The sequence below is a fragment of the Nelumbo lutea genome, chromosome 3 (genome assembly GCF_056320005.1).
Source record: "Nelumbo lutea isolate HS-2025 chromosome 3, American lotus-T2T, whole genome shotgun sequence".
Classification (NCBI taxonomy): Eukaryota; Viridiplantae; Streptophyta; class Magnoliopsida; order Proteales; family Nelumbonaceae; genus Nelumbo; species Nelumbo lutea.
Genome location: NC_142686.1, coordinates 26,244,287 through 26,261,623, shown reverse-complemented (window position 1 = coordinate 26,261,623; position 17,337 = coordinate 26,244,287). Strand labels below are relative to the sequence as shown.

The 17,337-nt window shown below is 38.3% G+C and overlaps 1 protein-coding gene across 4 annotated transcripts in view; it reads right to left on the bottom strand.

The window, feature by feature from the left end:
- LOC148863777 (sulfhydryl oxidase 2-like) overlaps window positions 1-16,254 on the bottom strand; it is a 58,526-nt gene extending 42,272 nt beyond the window's left edge. For 3 of the 4 annotated variants that reach the window (XM_088977615.1, XM_088977612.1, XM_088977614.1), the window contains exons 1-4: window positions 15,742-16,150; window positions 11,772-11,796; window positions 11,596-11,688; window positions 10,366-10,547 (exon numbers count right to left, since the gene is read on the bottom strand). In XM_088977615.1, the coding sequence (XP_088833741.1) occupies window positions 10,366-10,547; window positions 11,596-11,688; window positions 11,772-11,796; window positions 15,742-15,947 (506 nt within the window). In that variant the 5' untranslated portion in view covers window positions 15,948-16,150. Of the gene's footprint in view, window positions 1-10,365; window positions 10,548-11,595; window positions 11,689-11,771; window positions 11,797-15,741 lie in introns of all 4 variants that reach the window. The other variant, XM_088977613.1, reaches the window with a different exon arrangement.
- Window positions 16,255-17,337: the final 1,083 nt, after the last annotated feature.

Sequence of the window (17,337 nt, the reverse complement as noted above, 5' to 3'; positions counted from 1 at the left end):
ATATACATTTGTTTCCAAATATTAGCTACATCTCATTTATTTTTGCAACTTAGATGAACTATATTGTGTTTGAAACACATTAGTCATCCTATATCTAAATTTCAAAGCATTCTCTTTCATCTCATTTTATTTTTGTAAGTAAACTTTGCTGATCTGCCTCCTTTCATGTTTTCAATGTTTCACGTCAGACACCTTTTATCAATGTTCAACGGATACATTTGTTCATCTTTCTTAGATAGTAATCAAGCAAAGAGGGAGCATCGAATTCAAACTGTTACCTGTTAAGTATATAATTTTAGGGTGTATGTTTGTCGCTCCATATCTAATGCAGTAAAAGTCAATCAGAGAGGATATTTTTTCCCTGTTCATGGCCTTAGATTGATGGCCACCATAGGTTACTATCACATTGAGGTGGAAGGTGACTCTCAGACAGCTACTGGTTGCATGTGCAGACTATTCATAAGATAAGCAATATTTTTGGTTTCTAAACTGAACATCATCTCATCAAGGATTCTATGAGGTTTCCTAGAACAGCTAACTGTGTTGCAGATTTATTGGCCAGACATAAGGTTGACAGTAAGGCTGCATTTTTCTGTGTTTAAAAGGTGGAAATAAGAATTTCAGCTGTAAAAGGGCAAATAATGTAACTGAAACCTATAGAATGTAAATTTAAAAATTTTCCACCTCTTTTACAGAGAGATAAAGGAGACTTGAGTAAAAACAAATTTGTTAGAACAAGAAGAAGAATTAAGAAGATAATGGTATTGAGAGAACACTGACCAAAAACCAAAAGTGCCTCTTTCTATTAGACTATAAATACAAGCAGAAACTCTGCACATCTTTATCCACAATTGTTAATTTTATTAATGTAAATCAAAGTTCTACAGTGTGCTTTAGTAAAGTACCATCATCCTAACTCCTAAATGTTCTAGAAATTTCTTCCCAAATTATACAGCATGCATCAGTCTACACGTCCTCTATTATAACATCCAATATAGACTAGAAATCTCTTTCTCGCTGTCTCATCCTCCTAATGAAATCCTTCCTGCAGATCCATGTAGAAACCAACAATGGTGTAGTAAATTTCACTTGGTCTTTACTGTTAAACCAGAAATATGTAAAGACCTCCCCTCTTTTATAAGTTCTGACACTTTTTCTTATATTCCTATGTTCCAGACTCTTCCTAATGCAATATCACTTCAGTCATCACTTTTCAAGTTTAGTAACATGTTCATTCAACTAAGGATGAAATAAGATTTCTAGTGCACATGTTCATTCATGGAGCCCAGAAATGCACATGTTCATTCATCCAAGTGCAGAAGCACAAGGATGAAACAAGATTTCTAGCAATGTTAATGTTAAAAAAAAAAAAAAGAAAAGAAAAGAAAAAACAGTACCATATAATAGAGCATGCTTTTGATGCCTTGATGCCCTTTTCTCATGCATGAAATAGAGTTCAAGCTTGGATAATTGGTAACTGTTCATGTCATCACTTTTTTTATGAATAAATATAATTTATTAATTCAGAAAAGGCAGTACAGGGAACTCAAAAGAGGCACGAGCTGTTACCTCTTCAGTACAGTATTACATCAAATAAAAAACAGAATTAGTCATAAATACAATTACAAAGCAGCCCAAAATAACTGTTCCCTGGTAGCCCCCTGCTTAGCTATACATCCGCTAAGGTGTTTGCTGATCTTCCCTCCCAACGAAAGACTGTCATATTTCTTGTAAACCGGTTGACTTTCCTTTATAAATCTTTGTGTTGCCACATGGCTGAAGCTGGATCTGTCAGCCATCCCACAGCAATTTGAGAGTCTCCTTCAATTACCAAATGCTGAACTCCTAATTGTTCTGCAATCTGAATCCCTTGTACCGCCGCCAAAATCTCAGCTCTATTAGAGTCTCCTAATCCCACAGGACCTGAAAACAAGGCTAATATATTGCTCTCCGTATCTCTTAGTACCCCTCCTATTCTCGATGGGCCTGGGTTTCCTTGGCTGCTGCCATCAAAATTCAGCTTTACCCATCCTTTAGGCAGAGGGATCCACACTGCAAAAACCCTGTCCTTCCTTGTATGGTTGTTAGCCACCACTAACCAATTTCTCCAAGTATCATCAAAGGAAAAAGTATGAAAGAGGTCCATAGTTCTCAACCAATGAAAGGCCCTAATCATGATGCAATCCTCAACAACCTGAATGCTTCTTTCCTTTTCCTTGAATATTCTTGCATTCCTTTCTTCCCAAATTATCCACAATGCGGCTGCTCTAATACATCTCCACATCATTTTTCCTTTTTTTGTAGGTCACACAAAAAGGAAGGATCGAATAGCTGACTTAAATCTGTGGACAAATTCCACCTACACCCAAACAAAAAAAAAATCCAACTCCAAATAGCTCTAGAAAAGGAACAAGATACAAGTAGATGGGAGCAATCCTCCCCATTAGCCCTGCAAAGTACACACCAGTTAGGGGATAAACAAATGAAAGGCCTGTTCTTTTGCAAGCAGTCCAAGGTATTAATATTTCTATAAAGCACCTTCCAGTAGAAAATAACAATTTTTGGTGGAACAGGTCTAAACCAGATCTCCTTGGTCAGAAAACCCCTCTAACTTGGGGAAGAGGAGGGACTTCAAAAAGGAAGCACAAGAGAAGTACCCTTTTGGATTAGGTGACCATAATCTCACATCCAAACTAAGAGGGTCCAAAAAGACACTGCCAAGAAGGGACAACAGATCTGAGACATTGTTAAGTTTATCATCCCTCAAACCTCTCTGAAAGCCAAAATCCCAAGTTAAGGATGAAGGTGAAAAAGGAGATGGAAGAAAATGGGAGATAGCTTTTTCCTTGTAAAGGGAAATAGAATAAAGAAACGGGAATTGGTCCTTTAGAGCAGCAGTCCCCACCCAAGTGTCTTCCCAAAATAAAACAAGGTTACCAGAATTGATATCATACCCGACAAAGTTGAGAAATTGAGGGAGGATACTTTGGATTGCTTTCCAAGGAGATGCCAACGTTGCTTGTCTTGATACACCCGCATCCCATCCGTTTCCCAGTCTTCCATGTATGCTAGCTATCACTTCATGCCACAATCTCTCCCTTTCTCTAGGCCACCTCCACAACCATTTTCCTAATAGGACTTTATTCTTGAGAGTTAACCAATCTAACCCCAATCCACCTTATTCTTTGCTCCTACAAACTATTCCCCAATTAATTATGTAAATAAACCCTAGCAGATTCTAGGTCGAAGTAGAGAAGAAGAAAGAAAAGATAAAGAAGAAGAAGAAGAAGAAGAAGAAGAGAAAGAGCGTTCGGCCAAACTAGAAGAGAGTAAAAATCACACTCCCCTAGCTGACCCACTTGTATTTATTCAAAAACATAGAGTTACAAGAAAGACCATTTTGTCCCTCATAGAAGATGGGACACAACTTAGACTCAGATACAATAGACCTTTCACTCTCAAGCAAATAATCCAGAATGACCAAAATACCCCTGACTCGAGCATTCTAACACTCCCCCTCAAGATGGAGATATCATATAGTCCCAGCTTGTTAAAAATGTAATCTATTCTTCCCCGAGACAATCCCTTTGTGAAGAGATATGCCCATTGATTTCCTGAGCTCACATGAGATGTGGTTATCACCCCACTTATCACTTTCTCTCTTACAAAGTGACAATCAACCTCAATATGCTTAGTTCTCTCATGAAAGACAGGATTGGAAGAGATGTGAACAGTAGCTTGGTTATCACAATATAGTTTCATGGGTTTGTCAATTGAGAATCTCATCTCTTGAAGCAAGTTCTTCAACCATACTAATTCACATGTAGTATGGGCCATAGCCCTGTACTCTGCTTCTGCACTACTTCTTGCCACCACTGTTTGTTTCTTGCTCTTCCAAGTTACAAGATTGCCACCAAGGAAGGTACAATACCTTGTAGTTGATCTCCTGTCTGATATAGAATCAGCCCAGTCCGCATCTATGTACCCTACTATCTCAAGAGTTCCTCCTCTTTGGTATAATAAATCACGACCTGGAGCACCCTTTAGGTACCTAACAATTCTCAGAACAGCTTCCCAGTGAGGAACCCGAGGATGTTGCATAAACTGACTCACCACACTCACAACAAATGACATGTCTGGTCGGGTAATGGTCAGGTAGTTCAATTTTCCCACCAACCTTCTATATCTTCCAGGATCATCAAACTCTTCACCTGCATCAACACTCAACTTGGCATTGAGTTCCATAGGAGTCTCTGTTGGTTTAGCACCTAAGAACCCTGTTTATTCAAGTAGATCAAGAACATATTTTCTTTGACGTAGGTTGATCCCATGTTTTGACCTCGCAACCTCTATTCCCAGGAAATACTTCAGCTTCCCCAGATCTTTCATATTGAAGTGGTCCTGTAAGAATTTCTTCAACCTGTCAATTCTGTAGAGAAGATGGGCTGAATGGCTCATAGGCTGTTACTATATGTTATCTTTATGTTCTTCTCTGTAATGGGCCTTATTCTGGGCCCATACTCTTTTATGTTCCTCTTTTGTAATTTCTTGTCCAACTAAGGACCTCTCTTGTAATTACTAAAAGATTAACTTAATAAAAGTGTATTAGAGAGTTAGAGGGAGGTTGTTCGAAACTCTCATCCTCTAACTCTTCTTGCCGTAGCTCTCTCTTCTTCTCTAATCTTCTCTTGCTAGTTTCCTTTGTTTCAAACACAGTCCCTACTTCTAGGACTGTTTTCAACTAATTCCATTGCTATCACTCCCAGTTATGACAATATCATCCACGTACACGACTAGCAAGATTTTCCCATCCTTTGAGTTATAGCTGAACACAAAATGATCAACCTGACATTGTTTCATCCCAAAGGCTTTCACCACTTCACTAAACCTACCAAACCAAGCATGTGAAGATTGTTTCAATCCATAGATTGCCTTTTTGAGCCTACACACCTTGCCAGACTCCCCTTGAGCAACAAACCCTGGTGGTTGCTCCATATACACCTTCTCAACGAGATCACCATGCAGGAAGGCATTTTTTATGTCAAGTTGTACAAGAGGCCAATCATACATAGCAGCTAATGAAATCAACACCCGAACTGAACCAATCTTAGCCACAAGAGAAAATGTCTCCATATAGTCCACACCATACAACTGAGAATAACCCTTGGCCACTAACCTCGCCTTCAATCGCTCCACACTGCCATCAGGAAGATACTTCACTGTGTAGACCCATTTACACCCAACCGTGTGCTTACCAGGAGGAAGAGCGGTGAGTTCCCATGTGTGATTATGTTGTAGAGCAGAGAGTTCTTCTTCCATGGCTTGCCGCCACCCTGGGGAGGTAAGAGCTTCCTGGACAGTCTTGGGAATGGGAACGGATGAGAGTAATGATATAAATTTGCAATGAGAAGCAGAAAGGTGAGCAATAGAAACATAGTGTGAAATGGGATGAGAACTACAAGTACGTCTACCTTTCCGCAGAGCAATAGGAAGATCAGGATCTGAAGGAGAAGGAGCAGTAGTAGGATCTGTCGACAGGGACTGAAGTGGAGGAGGGCCCGATGCACCTCTGTGGGTATACACTTGAGTGATTGGCAGCCTCTCAGTAGTAACAAGCATAGGATGTGCATCTGCAGTAGAAACAGGAGCTTCTGGAATGATGTTCACAACAGGTACAGGAAGGGGAACCACAGAGGGAGAGGAAGAGACCCCAGCATCTGAGAAGAACGGAACTGATTCAAAGAAGGTGACATCAGAGTACACAAACGATTTATGGGATTTAGGGTTATAACACTTATACCCTTTCTAAGTCCTTGAGTAGCCAAGAAAGATACACTTAGTAGCTCGAGCATCTAGCTTGTCTCCCCCAGGCCCCAAGTGTCGAACAAAACAAACACAGCCAAAGACTATTGAGGTAAGAGGAAATGGAGACAAAGTGGGAAACAACTGACTTCCAAGGATTGACATGGGCATCCGATTGATCAGAAAATAGGATGTGAGAACAACATCACTCCAAAAATACTTTGGGACATTCATATTAATCATCAAGGACCGAGCAGTTTCAAGAAGATGTCGATTTTTCCGTTCAGCTACACCGTTCTGTTGTGGGGTGTAGGCACAAGAAGATTTATGATTGATCCCATGATGTTCTAGGTATTGCTGAAATGGTGAGGAGTTGTATTCTTTGGCATTATCAGAGCGAAGAATTTTAATATGAACACCAAATTGAGTGCGTATTTCAACATAAAATTTTTGAAAGATAGGGAACAACTCACTACGATCTTTCATAAGATAAATCCATGTCATCCTTGAAAAGTCATCGACAAAGATTACAAAATACTTATACCCATTGTATGACACCACTTTAATTGGACCCCATGCATCAGAATGAACTAAAGAAAAAGGACTTGAGACACGACTATCAACTCTTGGACTAAATGAGACTCTACGATGTTTACCCAATTGACATGACTCACAATGTAACGATGAAAGATGACTCAAGGAAGGAACCAGTAACTTCAAGGCCTTGAGAGAAGGATGACCAAGTCTGCAATGCCATTGAAGAGGAGTAAGAGATGATTGAAAAGCTACTGAAGGACCACCACCATCAAGGTAATATAATCCACCTGCTTCATGCCCTCCACCAATCTTCCTCCCCGTCTTGAGATCCTGAAACACACAAGAAGAAAGATAGAAGGTTACAGAACAATTAAGAGACTTGATTAATCTGCTAACAGACATAAGGTTAAAAGGGAACTTAGGGACATATAAAACAGATGATAAAGACAAGGAGGAGAGATTAACATCACCAACACCACAGATAGGAAATGTAGAACCATTAGCAAGTGTAACTGTTTGAGATGTGGAGGAGTGGGAAAGGGAAGAAAATACATCATGAGTCCCATACATATGGTCCGAGGCCCCAGAGTCAATGATCCAATGTGAGGCTTTGGAAGCTAAGCAAGCCATACCTGAATGGGCAAGTATAGCGGTGTTCTGTTGAGATGTTTGAATGAACTGCTCATATACTGCACGTGGTACACTCACCATTTCCTTCTCAGAAGCACAAGTAGATGTGGAGGGGAATGGGTCAGTTTGTTGACTTTCAGTAATTGTGCCACTACCCTTAGTCATAGCATGGTTAGCCCAAGTGTTGGGTGGACCACGCAAATCATAGAAGAAATTAACTGTGTGCCCCTCTAAACCACAATGTGTACACTTTCTCTGAGTATTACTCCTTCCTCTTCCTCGGCCTCCCCCTGAGTCCTAGCCTCCAGTCCAACCATTGGCCCTGCTAAACATGTGACCACCACAGTTGCTTGGGAGTCCACTCCTGACACCACCACTTCTATTTCCATGACCACCCCCTTTAGTCACTACCAAACCAGATCTGTCAGAGAGAGAAGAATGTTCTACCGACTCAATGGATGTCCTCTTAAGACGAGCAAAAACTTCTTCAAGTGAGGGAAGAGTAGATCCTCCCAATATTTGTTCTCTTACAGGCTCATACTCAGCCTTCAACCCCACAAGAAACCTTGTCGCATCAAGCTGCTCATGTTGTTGTTGTTGGATCTGAACATCTGATGTTAGAGGATGATACACATTGAGCTCATTACAAATGTTCCTCAAACTTGCATAGTACTCTTCTAAGCTTTGACTCCCTTGCTTCAAATTGAAGTACTCTTGGTACAACTGATACACCCTAGTTGTATCCAGAGTACAACTTCTTAGCATGATCCCAAATTTCCTTAGCTGTATCTAGGAACATGAAGTTCACACTAATCTTTGGTTCCATGTTGTTCCAGAGCCATGTCATTATTTGTGCATCTTCTTGTTCCCAGTCACTGAACCAAGGGGAATCAGAGGGAGGTTTCTCCTCTCTTACATGTTTTACCTTCCTCTTGGCCTTCAAGAACACCCCCACAGATTTTGTCCATGGTGCATAATTCTCACCATTCAACTTGATGGATGTCATTTGAACACTTAGATAGTCTAGAAAAAGCATGACACCTGTTTTGTTATCATTCCCATTTTCAAATGAAGCCATCTTAATTATTTCACCTTCAAATATACAACACAACCTCACACTCTTTCACAAGGCTTATCTCACTTGTAACACCACCAACTCCAGCTTCTTTAAATACACATTACGCACCACACACAAAGGCTGAAATCACGTCTTCACATCAAACACCTGGGCTGCACACTGTAGTACCATCTACCATCAACACACTAAGACTGAAATCACTCAATCTTCACATCAAACACTTGGGATGCACACTGCATAACTGATTACACACAAGGTCTAGGAGATCACTATTAAATATTTAGAAACATAGATACACCAATCACCACGACATAACCACCACCAATATTGCTGTTGTGAACTTCAGTAGTCGACAACTCTCCTTTCAGCATACATATGAAGAGAAATGTAGAGGAACACGACTAAAATGCATATCAGTCACACCGAGCATCACCACAACCAACTTTTGAAGCAAAAAGAAAACATTCACAATCCCTTACTTGGACAAACAACAGTAGTGTTCATACCTGTCCACATTCAGCCCTCTTCGATACTGAATAGAGGGTTTAGTATACCACTTCAACGACCACCACAACAACGACTGGAAGCATTCTCACCTCCAGGCCCACAAAACGACAGCTCCTTTTCAGCCCCTTATCGAACCTCCACTCAGGTCAGTCGAAAAAGAAGAAGATGACTGTGAAAGTTGGCGGCAAACCCAGAAAGAGAACAGCAGCAAGAAAGAAATGAGGATATGACCTTACAACTCTGATACCATGTAAATAAACCCTAGCAGATTCTAGGTCGAAGTAGAGAAGAAGAAAGAAAAGAGAAAGAAGAAGAAGAAGAAGAAGAAGAAGAAGAAGAAGAAGAGAAAGAGAGTTTGTTCGGCCAGACTAGAAGAGAGTAAAAATCACACTCCCCTAGCTGGCCCACTTGTATTTATTCAAAAACCTAGAGTTACAAGAAAGACCATTTTGCCCCTCATAGAAGATGAGACACATAACTTAAAATCAGATACAATAGACCTTTCACTCTCAAGCAAATAATCCAGAATGACCAAAATATCCCTGACTCGAGCATTCTAACAAATTAAATGATCTTTCTTTTCCTCCCCTAGCTCCCAAAGAAAATTTCTCATCAACCTCTCCAGCTTCTTAGCCTCTCTATTAGGTATCCCAAAAATGGACAAGAAGTAGACCGGTAGGTTCGCTAGGGTTGCACTCAATAAAGTCACTCTACCCCCTATAGAGATATAGTTTCTTTTCCAAGCCGCTAACCTTTTCTCAAATTTTTCCAAAACTGGATTCCAAAAACTACTTTCTCTTGGGTGAGCCCCTAAAAGGAGACCTAGGTACTGCAAGGGCCAAGAAGAAACGGGACAACCTAGACAATTTGCCACAGATTGAATAATCCCCTCATTCATATTGACACCGACCACACAACTTTTATCCAGATTTATCTTCAAATTGGAGACCTTCTCAAAATGTTGTAATAATGCTCTAAGGTTCCTCACTTTTTGCCTGTCACCTCCTTCACAAAATATTATGATATCGTCAGCAAACTATAGATGGGTTACCCGGACATTGTTTCTTCCAATCCTCCAACCACTCACTTCCTCTTCCCCATCTGCCTTAGAGATTAGTCTGCTAAAACATCTACAGCTAAGGTGAAAAGGAGCGGGGAGAGTGGGTCTCCTTGTCTAAGGCCTCTATAAGCTGAGAAATAGTCTTTGACCACCCCATTAACCAAGACTGAGTAATTTATTATTTGTGATATAAAGAATAATAAATAAATAGATGATGCCGAAGAATCACATTTGTTTGTCAACAATAAATGTCAATAAATGGATTAAGTAATATGAAGTAAATAACTGTTTGCTAGAATTAACACATTTGCTTTTCAATAACAAATTTCAACAAATAGATTAAGTAATACTAGGTAAATATTTGTTTGCTAGAACTCAAATATACTTAGCCCTGTAATTTAGAAGACTTTAGATAGTTTAGATGATTTGGCTATTAGGTTATATGCTGCCAAGGATTTTTTTTTATCAGTAAAACAGAAGAATATTTTATTGAGATAGAAAGAAGAATTTACATTAGTATTCAGTTGTTATATGCTACCACTGCTATATGCTGCCAAGGAGTTTTGTTGTAGTTATTTTCTGGTTGATCTATATTATTGGAAGTATATGGTAGAAACTAGTTCTTAAAAAAGCTAAATACTTCTTATTTGAGTTGGATGGTGCCTACTAATGAAAATTTTCACCTCAGAATTATAGAAGCATTAGAGTAAATAGATAAAGGAAATAGCCTTTTAAATTGAAAAGGCAATACCTCCCCATTTTCTTATTAATCCACTCAAGCAAGCGCTCAGAAGTTCGTCCATCATCAATAGCAAGTATTTCACTTTTCTCCTTTTTAGGTTCCCAACCACCAGAAGCAAATTTAGCTGGAGGGCCCCAAAGGAGCATAGGATAATGGCCAACAGAAAACCTGTTGCAGAGCTTTATATTTATCTGTGCTGCCACACATTCAAAAAGGAGAGAGAGAGTAATCATCAAACTAAACTTCTAACCAGATGGCAACGCATGTCGCATTATAACAATGAGAAAAAAGAATGATGTAACAATTAGAGAGAAAAGTTGTTATGCCAATTATGAGCATCTTAAAAGGGAAAACTTATCAGTTGAATGAAAGGCAAAATAGATATTCTCTATGCATCAGAAGCAGCATATATTTCTTGAATAAATAATATTGAAAGAACCAAGGAACAAAAAAGTTGTTCAGTGGGAACAAATAGGTATTGTCTCTTCTTGTTTTAACCTCTATTACATTAATGTTAGCTTATTGATGTTCGGAGGAGGTAAAAAGGCTAGGGTGGTCTGGAGTTGCATTCCGTTTGCTATCTGTTGAACCATTTGGAGAGAGAGGAACAGAAGAGTGTTCAAAGATAATCATTGGAAGATTAAAAAGATAGTGGTGGTCATTGGCAAGTGCATGGCAGATAGGGTGCTTATTCACCCTGAATTTGCACGTCTGCAATTCAGATCTAGGTGTTAAATTTTGGGATGTACTTGAGTAATAAAATTGTAACTCTGAGAGTTCTTTTGGTTTTTTCTTTCATGGTTTTACCTTGACACCTGAATAGATTATAACTCCTTTTTTTTCTTAATAAAAAATTCTCTTTTTACTATAAAAAACATTATACATAATATTATGTTATCGCATTCTACAACAAGTCTCATAGTTAATGAATTTCTTGTTAATTATCAAAAAAGAAAAGATAACCAAGGCTCCGTTTGTTTTAGTAATGCCATTATAAGCAAATATATGTTCATGAGATGCAGTTTTATTTTTTTCCCCGTTAATCCTTACATTGGGGAGATGGTAGTGTAAGTAGCTTCAGAACACAGCAATGTTTTACAGAGTGGAAATCTAAATACAAGACAAGGGAAAAGAATGTAACCTACAAAAGAGGAATTAACCAAATTAGAGTTCTAAGAACAAGGCATGGTGGATCTATATGACTGCCATGTAACTCCAAAAACAATAAGTGAGCAGTACCTTCAACGCACAGTCTACCCTTGCCATGATTATAATACCAGGATGAGCTGCATCAGCTCCATTGAAAATCCTTGCAACCTTTTCATATTGGGGCTGCATATATATTGCTTAATAAGCAAAATTATAACCAATAGCAGGCATTATAAAAACAACCTCAAAAAATGTATAAAATTTACCTTGTAATTTCTGCAAGCAGGACACCTGGAAGAGAAATAATAGCATAGGGTCAGTACTTAAATTAAAATACAAAGGAGCATAAACTATAAAGTGAGGCAACTAAAATAATCATAAATAGAGGATTGACGTTTTATTGTTCTATTGTAAATGATAAGACAGAAAAGTTTTTATTCACCCAAAATACCCCGCCATGTCCCTTTCTCTGGTGTATTAACATAAAAGCTCTCAAGTGAGGCCAAACGGCTGACTAGTGGCAACTCAAGTTTTGGTAGCCTCCCCTAAAACTATAACAATCACTCTCTTCAAATTCTCCATCAATAAATCATCTATTGCATTTTATGGGAAAAAATTGATCCACACATTTTGATAGTAGTCTTCAAGTGTCATTGTCATAGGTCTCTACCGAAAAGGAGGCCATTTATAATGGATCTGCTTCCGTTGCTCTAGGAATGAGCTATGTATTTGGCTGTATCCCATAGGTTATCTTGTACCATGTGATGAAAACTGACACTCCTTCAGCATTTTACATCTTCAACACATTTTTTCTTTCATTTATTCTTCCTTTCTCGCCCTTGCATGTATGGCATCTATTGAATTTTATCCCTGTTATATGCATAAATTTCTGAATAGAACACTGTATGTGTCAATAATAACAATATCTTCAAATATGCTCGTGTCTAGAGGCATATGACAGTAGTAAATAGTTCATCAATCTAAAAGACATCCCATATTGTGATTTTTCTTGATCATCAACTGAAATGAAAGCAAAATTCATTAAAAAAAACCTGAAATGAAAGCAAAGTATAAGCAACTAGTCTTCTCAAATCACAAGGGGGATATTGAGAAGAACAGCCAAAGACCTGGCCCAACTATGGGAACATGAACAAGAAAAAATAGTTAACAAGGTAGGGAGAAGCACCAAGTACAAATCTATACTCCAGACACCTCCTCTCACAGGTATGTCGACTAGGGAGTTGGCTGATCTTGACAATTATCTAAACTAGATATTCACTGCGGATGCTAAAGATCTAGCCTCTCTAATTTGGTGATGGATGGCCAGGGCACCTTCTCAGTACCTTTTATCCATCTACCCACAACTTAAAATCACCCTTTACCCTCAAGTTAGATGTCCCCAACAAGATCACTCAAAGATCTGTAATAAAAGAAGAGTCTTTGCCTAAAGAAAATTCCCCTTGCCAATGGGACCCAGGAAAAACCAGGATGATATGTTTGATATGGCCTCTAAATTTGCCTTCTATCCCGGATGGACCTTGTACAACATGCATTGAAACCACAGCATAAGAAGATGGAAACAAGGTCCACATTACACTCCATCCATGAATCAACGAGGTCACCACATTAGACCATCCTTTAATCACATCATCAATGAAGAAGTCACTGAACTCTTCTCTAGTAAGAATTCAAACACCTCTAATGGTAATGATGTCAAGATGCACGTCATTAGATGACAACTTAGTAGAAAATACTAGAATTTTTTCCACATAATACATCATAAAATAACAGCTTGATACAACAGAGTGAAGGAGGAGATCTTCGTATTTTTTGTTTCTCTGCAACAGGTCAAGGGTATTCAGTATTGATCCTCTCACATAATTCTTAAACTTTGCAACTGTCAACAGACCCAGAGCAGAATACAGAAATCTGGGGATGAAGAATGGATGATTCGACCCTACCCCAAGGGTCCTTTATATAGAAAATGAAATTAAAGATATTACAGAGAGGCCCTTGCAAGGCAACAGAATTTAGAGAATTTACAGAGAGACCCTTGCAGGACTGAAGTGAAAATAATAATAAATAAGAGAAACAATATAATATAAGGACTACAATAAAATAGTACATCAGGGAGTTTCTTCACAGCAACTATTTAAATTCTTCTATTCTTCTTTTTAACAGCAAGACTAAAATGAACAGAATTATGTTATAAGGAGAGTAATATTATGAATAACTGTACAAGATGGACATCAAGAGCACATTGAATAATAGAAATATGAGGCTTCCCCCATGATGCACAAACTAGACAGCTATTAGAAAACTACGGAAAGGGAGATGGCACATGATACAAGTCCTGTCTCAGAAACCCAGATATTGTAACTCATGTTTCAAGCACTATGGTCCCTCAGAATCTATTTATAAACTATGTTGCATGGGGAAACAGGTATAACCTCATTGAGTGACTGAAACAACCTCTATGGACCCCCCCTTCAAAATCTCTGTGGCCAACTACTCATTCTTAGCTTAAAACCACCAATTAGCCTCAACCTTGGCACCATGCTTATGCTAAAAGCTTCTTTCTTTCTTTTTTTTTCAAGTGATTTTTGAATCTTGCCCAAACCCTCCTCCATGCTATTCACAAACTGAAGAAACTTCTAAGTCGATCTTTTCCCTACAGACAACTAATATAGTAACAAACATCCCAAACCAGTTTGCACCAGTAGCATACCAGTTTACCAAAGCCCCTAAGTTTCTTCCAGCTAGGAGCTCAAGTTATTAACTTCCGATGCATGAAAACAATAAGCATCCTCTGGTTTTAAATTTCAATGATTTACTGTACTTCTAATGTTCGGTATCACTTTTAGCCCTCATCTGCAGACAAAACTCCATATACATCTTTTTTTCAAATGTAAAACATCATCATCATCTAAGCTTTGTCCCAAATATATGGGATCAGCTATATGATTCCCATTTTGTCATTCCATTCTGTTCAGACTTCAGCATCATATCCATCAACAAGATACTTGTGCTTAAATCATTTCTTATTACTCCCACCCAAGTCCTTTTCAGTCTTCCCCTGGCTCTTCTATCCCCTTCAACTTATAACAGATCACTTATTCTAACAGGTGCTGTAGATGGTCTTCTATGCACATGACCAAACCACCTTAGTCTACTTTTTCTCATTTTATCACCCATCTAATCTACTAACCCTATTCTTTTCTAGTTTTACCACTCATCCATCTAAGAATACCCATTTCTACCACTCAATTTTTGAGCATGCTCTCTTAATTGCCCAACCTCTGCACCATACAATACAACATAGCTGGCCTTACAACTGTTTTATAGAATTTTCCTTTTAGACAAAATGGTATTTACCTTTCACATATAAGACTCTAGATGCACCCCTCCATTTTTTCCATCATACTCTAATTATATTATCAAAATCCTCCTCAATCTCCCCTTTTTTATGAATTATTGAACCAAGGTAACAAAAGAGGTCGCATTATCTCTTGCTCTCCAATCCTACATTGTATATATTCTGTTTTAGTCCTACTTATTTTGAAATCTCTTGTTTCTAATCTACTTGTCCATAAACCTAAATTTACATTTAATCCTTCGTTAGTTTCTTCAATTAATACTGTGTCATCAGCAAACATCAAGCACACCGAGACTTCCTCCAGAACAAAATTTAGTTAATTGGCCCTTGACCTGTACAAGAGTTAAGATTCTAAGCAAGAAAAAGCCCTCGCCTTAACTCTCAAGCCCTGCCTAAACTTGTTCCCAAGCAAATGATAAAACCATTGTAAGAATACAAATCCTAAATTGACCTTAACCAATTTCAATAATTGCTGCCTGAGTATTCCCCTGGTCGAGCGAACTTTACCACATTTATGTTAACTTGATTGCTCCCCTTCAACAACAGAATCAATTTTATCTCGCTCGTGCCCCTCCCCTGACTCAATATATTTCCTCACCATAGTTCAGTAATGTCCAGTTGCATACTACGTAAAGAGAAAAAAGGTACTAGAGAATCAAGAATTTATTTCTAGAATTCAACCTCAATATAGTTGAAAAGTTTTCTACGGTATATGAGAAATAAAATGTAGAGAAAGTATTTAAAGAGAAAAGAAAAGAAATGGAACTAAAATACAACACTCCCACAGTCCTACTGCTCCAAAACCCATAATGAACTCATTCGCCATCAAAAAGTTGGGAGATGGATCCAGATATACCTACCAATGTGCAAAGAATTCAACGATGGCAAACGAAGCCGGGGAGTCCCTGAGAACTTCATCGAAGTTGGTCGTGTTCAAATCTATAGCAGCATCGGGGGGATCAGGGTCACCAAGAGCTCTAAGGATCGACCGTGATCCGAAAGGAATAGATGATACTCCGAAGCTCAAATAAAGAAGAAACGGAAGAAAAATAGAAAATGGAGACATAGAAATAATCCGACTGAAGAGACACCAAGAAATGGAGAATTTTCAGAACCAGTTCTTCTAGCTGCTCAGAAGCAAAATTTTGATCGAATTAGCGTTTTGAGTAAGGCCATTTAGTAAAAATCAAAGGATCAACATGAATTTCTGCATTTTCTGTTCGAACACTGAAAAGAGTCTGGGGATCCGCTGTACAGTTTTCCATTTTCAAGGTGCATTCATCGATATAATAAATTAATAATCACCCGGGAAATTAAATAAATTAAAAATAAATATAAAAAGTAACCAGTAGTGCGTATTACGCATCCCTTTGGTGTTGGTGTATAATGGTGTTACGTTTTTATTACAATGTTGATCATCGAAACATAAGAGGTGCAATAAAAGCCCAATTATGACATCTGAGGCCCATCACTTTGGGCCGTTTCAGCATCTAAACCGTCGAATCGTTCCTCGAGATTTCTACTTCCGACTGTCAGTCGCGGGTCCGCAGTTTAAACGGTTGGAATGCTGATGATCGGCGTCATTGCGTCAAGTTCAACTGATGGTCAATTGGTCATGGTTCTGGGAACAACGTAGCACCACTTTTCAGAAGGAATCAATGAAGTATGGGCCAATTTTCTTCCCAAAATCCACCCACTTTTTACTCCCATGAGCAGTTGACACTTGAAATTTTGATGGCCCACTAATAAGTTGGCTGACATTTTGGGTGGCCCACCAATTACAAGGTCTTCTGATTATCTAAATCCCTGCATTTGGCATTCCTTATTTTGGATTTGTCTTCAAAATACTCCGCATTTTTAATTCTCTTTATTGATAAAGGCTTTACATTTAACCGGATTAATTACAAATAAAGAGAGTTATTTAACCTCATTAATATGAACAAATCGAACCGGATGAACCTTATTATGCTACCTCACCAGTTACTGGTAACACCGCACTACTTCAGGGAATGTGGAATGAATCACAGACTGTGAATCAAAACCATCAATCCGATTTAGGTTGGGTTGGGTAAAGTTAGGTTTGTTGAGGTATAGGGTTGGATTACGATTTTAATTCTTTAATCCGATTCAGGCCCAGGTTTGTGTATCGGCAGAAGCCTAACGGTGCATTAAATAATATGCTTTTTAGTTTTTTTTCAAATTTTCATTTTTATAAATATCTTTATATTATTTAATAAATAAAATAAATAAATTCTTGAAAATACCTTTAAACAAATGTATCATAAACCAGCCGATACAATATGATATGTCTAATATGGGGTATATCATATCAATACTTTGAACTTTGGATTCAGGTGTCGCTGCCCTGGCCAATTGGGTCGTGATGCCTCTAGAGAGGGTATTTTTTTAATAATTTGGTGACGTTTAATCATATAATTTCAAATTTTAAATTTATT